At 34.8% G+C, this 11376-nt stretch overlaps 3 non-coding genes and 1 gene segment (V, D, J or C); 1 reads left to right on the top strand and 3 right to left on the bottom strand.

Annotated features, from left to right (window-relative positions):
- The first annotated feature begins 2682 nt into the window (after window positions 1-2682).
- trnap-agg (transfer RNA proline (anticodon AGG)) lies at window positions 2683-2754 on the top strand. The gene has a single exon. It is a non-coding gene; the product is annotated as a tRNA-Pro (tRNA).
- A 2787-nt stretch (window positions 2755-5541) lies between these two features.
- trnap-ugg (transfer RNA proline (anticodon UGG)) lies at window positions 5542-5613 on the bottom strand. Its single transcript has one exon. It is a non-coding gene; the product is annotated as a tRNA-Pro (tRNA).
- Window positions 5614-6425: 812 nt separating this feature from the next.
- trnap-agg (transfer RNA proline (anticodon AGG)) lies at window positions 6426-6497 on the bottom strand. The gene has a single exon. It is a non-coding gene; the product is annotated as a tRNA-Pro (tRNA).
- A 2282-nt stretch (window positions 6498-8779) lies between these two features.
- Window positions 8780-10839, bottom strand: LOC127500492 (Ig kappa-b4 chain C region-like). The segment is given in 3 exon segments: window positions 8780-9297; window positions 10303-10398; window positions 10824-10839. Coding segments are annotated over 3 exon segments (420 nt in total).
- Between the last annotated feature and the right edge of the window lie 537 nt (window positions 10840-11376).

Below are 11376 nucleotides of genomic sequence, written 5' to 3'. Positions count from 1 at the left end.
AGAGACGGTCACGATGTGGAATTCTTTTAAGGGTTGGGGGACATTCAGGACGTTCTGGGAATGTTTAGGGGACTATTACTATAGGACATTCTGTTAACTTCCCAAATCTCCTCTTTGTGACTTTCTCGCGCGACCATAAAATAACCAAAATAGAACGTCCCCCTAAACTCATATCGGGAACGTTATTAAATGACCAACATGAGGACCGCGTGGGAACATTCTGTTAATGTCCCAAATGTCCTCTTTGTAACGTTCTTTTTTGACCATAAAATAACCAAAATGGAACGTCCCCCCTAAAGTCATATAAGGAACCTTGAACTGCAGCACTTTCATTACCAAAAGAGGACGTTTTAGGAACGTCCCGAATGTTCTGTAAAGGTTCGGAATTTTCGTCACCTTTAGAGAACTTTCAGGGAACGTTGCGCAAGGTCCTGAGAACGTCGCCTTCTATGTGGGGATAAACTGAGACGAGTGACAGCTTTTTTAATTATTATAAATGGAGTTTGCGAATATAATATTGCTTTTATACAACAATTCAATAAACATTAGTTAATATTTAGACACTTATATTTTAGAAGCAGTGTTGTCAGATTTTGCTCTATTTCGTCAACGATAAATAGAAAATAATCTCCGAGCAAACACAGTTGTTTCGTTTATGAATGATTCTACGTTTTCAAACGAATCTAGCGAGTCAATGATTCAATGACCCAGTCATATATAGACAGGCCCTGTCCCAAATGGCACCCTAAACACTAACTGCCTTCCTACGAGTCCGCACTTTCTTGACGTAACCTTCGCTTTTACTGTCGGGAAGAAGTCTGCCGCGGAGCTCGCACCAGTGCGGGCTCAGCAAAAGTGCGCATCGAGGGCGCATATCGGCCGCAAAGGGGGCGCTCGCGAGCACCCTTTTGAAGCCTAAAATTGACAAATGGGACACCCTACGGTCTCGTGGACTTAACGGACACGCGCACGCGGCAGCCATTGTAAGTCCACATGACCGAAAGTGCATAGAAGTGTGTCATTTGGGACAGGGCCACAGTCGCTTGCTTTGTTCCTGAATGAATCAGCCGTTTGAACGAATCGATTGAATGAATGATTCAGTGACAAAGACAGTGACTTGCCGCCCTCTACTGGCGGTTTTAGTTTCATTTTAAAGGTAGCATTTTAGTTATTTAAATCATTTAATAATTCTAAATTCAAAACTTCATTTTTAAAACATTATTCTCATAATATAGTTATCATGAATTTTAATGCATTCATGACACTTCTGAGCCTCATTAAGCAGTCTGTAAATATACCTAAATGCCACCTTTTTGTTCTTCTGGCCACCTCTGTAGTGCAAAGATGAATTTTGTTAATACATCATTTGATTGGTAACTAATTCTTCCTAATTGTGTCTTATTATTCTAACTCAATTTATAAATTTAAATTTAAGAATCTGATATAAAAGATGATATTTAATAAGGTTGGAAAAAGATGTCCTTACAAAGATAAAAAAAAGAAGAAGAAAAAAAAATCCCCGGGAAGTCATTTTAAGGAGTCAAATATCACCTTATAATGGTGTAACAGGTACAGAAAGTTTACTGTTATATTATTATTAGAATTCACACAATTATATATATATATATATATATATATATATATATATATATATACAGGTTTTTTTTTTTTTTTTTCAAATTGCTTACACACTAAAAGTGTGGTACTTGAGGCCCAATCAGTGAAACCATTCACTCATGCACCGAATCTTCAGACCAAGTCTGCAAAACTACAAGCACATTACGTGCTTTACACTCAGTTTGCTATTGTAAAACAAACTTTTTGCAAAACTCTAAACACAGTTCTCTACATTAGACACATCACTTAAAACTAACAGCTCAATTGTGTTTCATTTGGAACACAAAACAAAATCATTTCCCAAGTACCTACATCCAACGATCATGTGTTAAAACATAATATAATAATATATAATTCACACACTGTGCATACAAGCCAAGTCAGAAAGATAGTTTCACAATATAGATATAGGCTATATTTCACAATATAGATATACAATATAGATTGTTTCACAGCAGCTTCATAATAGTAACAAATTCAAATTCTGCTGTAAAGCAGCTCTAACAAGCCAATAGTGTCATCATACAGCTCAAGTCATTTCAGTATTGATTCAAATCATTTCCATAGCTGTGTAAAATTCATCAATAACTTGTGCATACATATATACAGTGTATTTGTGCATATGCATGTGTAAGTGGTAACAAACTGCTGTACACTCCACTGCACACTGAACAAGCAAAAGACACAAGATAGTAGTGTTTAACATTTTTCACATCTGTGTTTGGCATGTATGTGGCTAATCGTTTTATGTTTGTGTGTTACTACTAAAATAGTTTTGAATTTAGTGTTTGCTTTTGAAAGATATGTGACGTTTTGCATGTTGTGTGTGTGTGTGTTTGTGTGTAGAGTTTTGAGAAACAGAGCCATAGTTTCAAAAACTGTGTGTAAGCATTTTGAAAAAACTGTAAAGGCCACTGAACGACCTGTGTAACTGCAGGTTGATGCCACCAGACGGCGCCATTGGGCAAACTCCAAAATAAACATCCTAAAATCAGTCCATCGAATGTCCTATAATCCTGTACTTTCCTATGCAACGTGGCAAACCATAGTATCTAAAAATTACAAGGCTCGTTGGTCTAGGGGCATGATTCTCGCTTAGGGTGCGAGAGGTCCCGGGTTCAAATCCCGGACGAGCCCAAATATTTTAAAAGCTTTAGAATCTTGGAATCTTTTTCTGAGAACATGAACCTCTCTTAAAGTCAACATGAAATCAAAATCGACAATTCTTATTTTTTATGGAACATTGCAGTATTTTTTTATCAGGCAGTACTACTTTCTGCCTGATAAAAAACTGTTCATCTTAAAAAATTTCAGTTTTACCTTACTTTTTAAGGTACAGTAGGTATTCACAATTGAGTCACACTGAGAAAAGTTTGAGAGATTTTCAAATCACACCTATTAGCCGATTGGAAATCAGCTCTGTTCATATTCTTATTTTGAGATCATTCTGTTTTCAGAACACATGGACATTAATCTTTTTCATTATTTGCAGTCTTTCAAACGTTGCTATATTATATTGTGTCTTATTATTCTAACTCAATTTATAAATTTAAATTTAAGAATCTGATATAAAAGATGATATTTAATAAGGTTGGAAAAAAATGTCCTTACAAAGATAAAAAAAAGAAGAAAAAAAAAAATCCCTGGGAAGTCATTTTAAGGAGTCAAATATCACCTTATAATGGTGTAACAGGTACAGAAAGTTTACTGTTATATTATTATTAGAATTCACACAATTTTTTTTATTTTACATACACCTGATATGACTGCCTAATTGAAATGTCAGTGTTTTCCCCTTTAATTGTGGTGATGTCGTCATGAGTCAACATAATTTCGTGTTCTGTCCCCTCCTCTTCCTCTTGCATTTGGAAATTGTGTAATCTGACTCCTTATAATCTTAATTAATCTTTATTTTAATTATTGCTCTTATGTCTATATTTTCACTCTAATTTATGTGCATAATGTTATTTTACTTATCTGTGTGATAATTAGACTTGCCGATATTCGGTAATGCAATATATCACGATAATGAATATGCACAATATTGTTATCGTGGGCACTTCAAAATACCGTAAATAATAATTTATTACCAATTATTAAAATTTGTATAATGCATTTAAGAATACTTTCCCCATCAAACGTATAAAATGCACAACACCGCTGTATTCTGCGTCAAAGGGACATGCGCTCAGATGTAAACAAGCCCAACGTGCTTGAGCAGCACATGGCGGAACGAGTGAAGGAGACGCGCTGAATGAAAGTGCACGTTCACTCTCTGACAGCAGAGGGCGCTGATGGAACAGCAGAATGCAGCGGTTACCCCGGAAACCCCGCAAAGCGACTGCGCTAGTGAAGTTTTTAAAATGCTTCAAACAGCCATTGTAATCTCAATGTTGTTCATCACAGCACCAAATACTTAATTCTTAAAGACTTAATAGGCTATTTATTTTCAAACTTAAACATTTTTATGTTTTAATCTGGACTACAACATGCCCTAATGATTAGAAATGTTCTGATTATTTGTTATTGTTCAGTAAAACTTTGAGACATAAGGCTTAATTAGTTAACGTGTTAATTCATTATTACCAAACTGACAATGAAAAATACTTATAAAGCATTAATTATTCTTAGTTAATGTTCATTTCTTAGTTACTGTTTAATAACATTACTAAAATCAAAATAACTTATTTAATGGACCTGAGATAAAACTAACAATGATCATTTCTTAACTAACATTAACAAAAAATAATACTTTCTGTAACAAATGTAGCTATTGCTCAATCTTAGTTAATGTATTAAATAATGAGACCTTATTGTAAAGTGTTATTCTTTATAGCCTAATTCTTTTGCACTTTAATCTGTTTGAAAATTTTACTTTATATATTTTTTGTGTATTGTATTATTGTATTTAAACATTCAGAGTTCTTTTTGTTATTACAAAAAGAGTTTTTAAACCTGTTGTACCATGACAACTCTTTTTTTGCAACTTCTTTCAATATCGTGAAAATACCGTATACCGTGATAAAAGCTTCAGCAATTAATCGCAACATGAAAATTTGATACCGTCACATGCCTAGTGATTATTTTTGTTTTTTTACACTTTTTGATTTATATTTTTGTCTAATACATGGAAATGAGCACATGGTGATCTCATGGTGACAACATATGTTTTACAGAGCACGATAAGGGCGAGTCACTCATAAAGGCTGTTTATTTGTTTGTTTTATACATCAGGTATGTTTTCCGTTATGTTATTTTCTTGTTTAATGTGATTTTTTTGCTTTTGCATTTGGAAATGCATGGAAGAGAGCATGATAATGGTGAGTCACTTATAGAGGCTGCTTTTATTTGTTTTATATCAGGAATAAAAGATGCAGCTTGCTGTCCAGTTTTTCAAAAAGCAATGCAGAAAACAGACCGGTTACAATGGGAAGGTTAATTTCTGTCATTGATCAGAAGGTGCTCCTAAATTTTTGACTGTGCTCCTAAATTTTTAAAATTAGAAGCAAAAGTGCTCCTAAAAAGAAATGTAAGCGTAGAGCCCTGTATTCACATGACCAGCGTGGTAGAGGCCTGTGTCTGTAAATTCGGACATGGGCTACTTATTTTATCACAATTAACACTATTTAATAGTGACTAAATGTCACTATTAACACTATTTGATTAAACTTAAACACAAAAAATGAACACTATTTAAAATGAATAAATAATAAAATTATCAAATAATTTCTAATAAATACTGAATTTTGATTTCATATTGACTTTAAGAGAGGTTCATGTTCTCAGAAAAAAAACATTATCATTATGGAAAGAGAATTGTCAGATAATTACCCTATAAGCTACAGCATGTAGAATATAAATAGCCTATAAATAGTCACTGTAAAGTTTTGTCGGTTCCAAAATTCTAAAGCTTTTAAAATACTTGGGCTCGTCCGGGATTTGAACCCGGGACCTCTCGCACCCAAAGCGAGAATCATACCCCTAGACCAACGAGCCTTGTGAAATTCTGGTAGTAGCCTATTATTTGCCACGTTGCATAGGGAGTACAGGACCATAGGACGTTCGAGGATGTTTATTTTGGTGTTTGATGAATGGCGCCATCTGGTGGCATCAACCTGCAGTTACAGCGGTCGTTCAGTGGCCTTTAGAACAAATTAGAATAAAGTTTGCGACTCTGAGGCTGGATTATAGCAACGTTTGAAAGCCTGCAAATAATGAAAAAGATTAATGTCCATGTGTTCTGAAAACAGAAAGATCTCAAAATAAGAATATGAATGTGCTTAAAAACCCCAGCTTTGGTCAGCTGATTTCCAACCGGTCTGCAATACACTTACCATTTACAAAGAAATTAAGACACAGACTAAACAGTGTTGCTTAATAAAATATGATTTTCACAGTAGGCCTACCAGCGTGGTAGAGGCCTTTGTGCTTGATTGGCTAATAGGTGTGATTTGAAAATCTCTCAATAAAACTTTTCTCAGCATGAATCAATTGTGAATACCTACTGTACCTTAAAAAGTGGTAAAACTTACTATTTTTCTATCAGGCAGAAAGTATGTTACTAAGAATTGTCGATTTTGATTTCATGTTGACTTTAAAGAGAGGTTCATGTTCTCAGAAAAACAAAACAAAAAACAATATCATTATTGTAAGATAACTGTCAGATAATTTTTTCTGTTGGAAAACACTAGACCTACTGTAGACTCGTAAGCTACAGCATGTAGAACTGAGTAGACTAACATTTGCATGTAAAAAGTTAATGTAAAGTTTTGTCAGTTCCAAGATTCTAAAGTCTTTTTAAAAAAGTTGGGCTCGTCCGGGATTTGAACCCGGGACCTCTCGCACCCTAAGCGAGAATCATACCCCTAGACCAACGAGCCTTGCACATGTTTGGAGGTATGATGTGCCACATTTCACACAAGAGATCCAGGCCCACTGTCAACGTGGATGTGGGATGCTTGTTCTCTTCGATTTCTGGTGAAATCACGTGTCTAATGGCGACATCTAGTGGTTGACAAGCAGATGTGGAGCTCTGCAGCGAACATATCTTTTATTCAAAATGGATGCGGTAGGCCTGACTTTAAAAATACATCTTTCTAAAATATCCCTGGTGACAGAAGTCTCTGGACAAATGTTGTGAAAGTTAGATATAATGAGTCAGAACAATTTATTGATTAATAACTTTTATTGATCAGCATCTGAGATCATTAGAATTTTTAAGATGTTCAAGAAAGAAAAGAAAAGAAAAAGAAAAAGATCTGGCTGATCCACATTACCACCTGAAATATTCCTTGACAGTAAGAGAGGTTCTTGTTTTTACATTGTGAAGACCAGTGACGAAGCAGGATATTTTCATAGCGGTGGCCAGGCAGGAGCCAGCTATGGCAAACATAAAAAAATGGGTTCAACTATAAAGTACTGGACTGGTTGTAGGCACTAAAACAATTAATGTGCAATTGTAATTCAGGTAGTGCTGGAATAGACCAAGTAATGTTTTTGAGTACAAATGAACATGACTCACATTTATTTGTGCATTACATTACAGATAAAAATTTAATTTAATTTGTGCCTTATATTGTGAGCTCACATACAGTAGCAGTAGGCTATATATACACTGAAGGCAGTGTTCATAAATGTGACGCATATACAGTTGGCCTATAAAAAAATACATACTTTTTTTTTTTTATTAAAGTTTTGATAGTCTCCACATTTAATCATGTTGCATTTACCCAACTGTTCAGCGATAAAAAGACAGAATTGGCCATTTTGAGCGGGGTGGCCAAGCTTTGGTCAATGGTGGCCACAGACACCCATTTGGCCACCCCCTAGCTCCACCCCTGAAGACGCTTTGCATTGGAGCTGCATGCTTCAGTGCTCTGGAGGTCTTTATAGACCTGTGAATTTATTGTTTTATGACAGACAGCTCTCCTTCATGATAACAGATCCAAAAGCAAACATGACTTTAATAGCCATCATTATTTGGACACTCACAACCTGCTTCTGGAGTAAGTATAGCTAGGTAGCATATTGCGTACAAAAAAGATAACTTAGTCTTTGTAGTGCAACAGTAAGAAATATTGTGTGCTCAATCTGACAGATGCCTTATAACTGTTAGATTTTCAATATGCTCATCAGTTTTATATTATTCTCCTCCAGTGTTTTCTGTCTCTCTTTTCAGGTTCTGTGGGGCAGATTCTGACTCAATCTGAAGCTCAAACAGTTCAGCCTGATCAGACTGTCACTATTCACTGTAATCATAAACCAGCAGTATACTGTGTTAAACCAAAAACCTCTCAGGATTGTATAGCCTGGTACCATCAGATTCCTGGAGAAGTTCCTAAACTCCTGATCTATTTCACATCAGAAAGAGCTTCAGGTGTTTCTTCTAGATTTAGTGGCAGTGAAAGTGGAAACCACATGGATTTCACTCTGACCATCAGTGGAGTCCAGCCTGAAGATTCAGGAGTTTATTACTGTCAGAGTAAACATGACAAGCGAGTCTTTGTCACAGTGGACTGGGTGTTCACACAGTGTAAAATCATCATACAAAAACCCCTTTGGTTGAGCGCTGCAGCTTTGAGCTTCTGCAGATGTTGATGTTGAAGATCATTATTCACCTCACTGACTTTACACACAAACACACAGATACACAGAGATTCTTTATAGTGAACTGTTGATGTTGACACACACTCATAAACGCATTCTACAAATTTTATGAATAATAAACATCAGAATATCTTATGTATATTTTACCTCATTATTGTACAATTCAGAATCATTTTACAGACTTGTTTGGAAGACTAATTAATAAGCTCTCTGCAGTTTGACTTTGTTGGATGGGGGGGTGTTGGGGGGGGGGGGGGGGGGTGGATTAATGCATATACATGCTTCAACTTAGTTCAACTTAGAAATTTAGTTCAGTCTAAGCCTGTTGTTGTTGTTTCTATGCCTCCGGAAAAAAAATCTGAATTTTCTCCTATTATTAAACATCAAATTCTTTAGCAGTTCATTTACCTGTAACATTAATGTTTAAGTCCATTCACAAGTAAATTAATAAAATCAAAACGAACTCATTTACTCTGTTAGTTGGACAAATAAAGTGGATAAAAGGCAGCAAAATTTACTGAAGGTATATTAATGCTTATAAACAAGAAATACACAATTAATGATTCAAAAAGCTTTTATTTGGCAGAAAAGTATTGTTTAATACAAAATAGGCTTAAAGAAACATTAACATACAGAGCAAATTGGTATACAGTGGTGTTTGTCTTTAATTAAGACTTGTTTTAATTGTATGTGTGAGTGTGAATGAAACATTTTGCATGCTATCTACGTTTTTGTGTGATCTGTGTGTGTTTCACTGGTCATCACACTGCTGTGTGTTCAGGCTCTCGGTCACTGCATTCTGGGATGGGTGCGTGGCGTCACAGCTGATGGTTGTTGCTCTCCTCCACTCACTCTCAGTGAGGCTCAGGCTGCTGCTCCAGCTGTACAGTCCATCCTTCTGCAGCACACTGGGACTCAGATTCACAGCAGAGCTCCTGCTGCTGCCATCCACCTTCCAGCTCAGCTTCCAGTCAGAGGGGAATCCCTTACTGCCCACACACACCACTGTAGCCTTACCCTGCTGCAGCTCGTCTCTGGAGGGCGGCAGGACCGTGAGAGTGGGACGGGTGGCAGCTAAAGAGAGAGAGAGAGAGAGATGAGAGTTTCGTTCTTCTTAAAAACAGCTCTATCAGTCTTTCACTTCCCTTTAAGAGCTTCAGAGTTAATCAAGCAGATCTGAAATGCAACAGCCTGTAAAGACACATTAATTATTCATATAATTATTAACTTTTTAGGTTTCTATTTTTTATTTCTTATAATTATTAAATTATTTCTTGCTAAACTGTTCTAGCTGTTTGTACATTGAAAGCAACAGCAGATTAAGACACATTTCTGTCTCATGTGACATTCATTATAAAACTTTACTAAAAATAGTTGTCATTAATCAAGAATTATTAAAATATGTTTAATAATTATTAAAAACTGGTAATAATAATAAGATATTTTGAGCTTTCCATAATTCCTAAGCTGTCCTACTTTCTATACTGACACATTTCAAGCATATATAACAAGAAATACACAATTAATAATTCAAAAAGCTTTTATTTGACTGCATACATATACCAACATTAGCTTTCTATTTCATGCCACATTAATAAAACACACAAAGATTTATTCTTTGTCAAATTCAATTTACCATTCTGGATAAAATGCCCAGTAATAAAGTAAAGTATTTTAAACTGCACTGTAAAAAATTATTATTGTCATGATTTGTTATCACAACATTTTTTCTTTTGTCAAATCAACTTAGATAATTAACGTGGTTCAGATAACATAATATTTTGAGTTTCTGTTGATTAAACCAGTCGCCTTCATTGTATTAACACAAATTTTTAATTTTAATGAACTCAAAATTTTAAGGCAACCGTAACTTACTTTTTTAAGTTAAACCAACAATTCTTTTTTACACTGTGGTCTGGAGGAGAACTAAGGAAAGTGTGTATTTGGTAATGTCACACCAGAATAAAACTTTCTAATTATTTATTCTTATATTAGTATTTAGTATAATTTTTTTTTTTAATACTCTGTTGTCCTTTTCATTTAGTGTTTCATTTTTTAAATAAAAAGAGATGTACTTACTTCCAACTGAGAGTCGAGTTCCTCCACCGAAAGTCAACCACAGTGATACAAACCCAATCAGCGGCTGTACAAAAACCTCCTGCACTAAAACTGACACTGACAATAACCAGTTTGCTCTTTTGGAACTAATAGCAAAATAAATAAATAAACCAGGTAAAGCTGCATATTTAAACCAGATTAATTTATAATTTCCCAAGTCTACTAAGAAAAATAAGCATTATTACTAATACAAACACTCCTGAACTGCTAATTAAGAACTAAATATGTACATCATTCGCTTTCAAGTTAATTCATATTTTGATTCTCTTAAGCATTTAGTTCACTTATATAATATTTTACATTTTTACACAGCTTTTTATATTTATATTCTGTATGTTGTTTATAGTCTAATTTACAGTTCTGTTTTACTTAAAGCAGTATCAATGCAGTAATAAAAACAACATAGTAATCTCTAAATATGCTGACTATTCAGACACATTTCATTAGTGTTTATACATTTTTTTATTTTATTCTGCACTTACTTTCAATAGTCTGATTTCTTCATCAAAAATCCTCCACAATAATTCATTCTCATTTACTGCAAAAACCTTCAGAATATTCTGAGTGACAGACAAGTTTGAATTAAACCAAGATGATAATCAAAATATTCATATATTACAATGCCATCATTGAGAGCAAAGATATTTCAGTTCAAGGGTTTTTCCAGTGTAATGATATTTTGCATTGGCAGCTCATGCCTCAGTGCTCTGGGAGTGTTTATAGTCCTGTGAATGATTTTAACACACAAGATCTGTCCACTCGAAAACAGAAGCCAATATGATTCTCTTCATCTGGGCATTTATCTGCATCCAAGGTAATCAAACTGAAATCTATTTTTTCTTTTTTCTTTTTTTCCTCATGCTCTAATAATTGTTCTCTTTCTCTCACAGGCTCTTTGGGACAGGTCGTTGTGACTCAACCTGAGGTTAAATCAGTTCAGCTTGGTCAAACAGTCTCTATTGATTGTAAGGTCAACACTGTAGTTTATAGGACTTCCAACTGGCTCAACATCCAAAGATTACTACATCTTCTGGT

The sequence above is a fragment of the Ctenopharyngodon idella genome, chromosome 19 (assembly GCF_019924925.1).
Source record: "Ctenopharyngodon idella isolate HZGC_01 chromosome 19, HZGC01, whole genome shotgun sequence".
Classification (NCBI taxonomy): Eukaryota; Metazoa; Chordata; class Actinopteri; order Cypriniformes; family Xenocyprididae; genus Ctenopharyngodon; species Ctenopharyngodon idella.
This window is presented reverse-complemented; position numbering and strand designations above follow the sequence as displayed.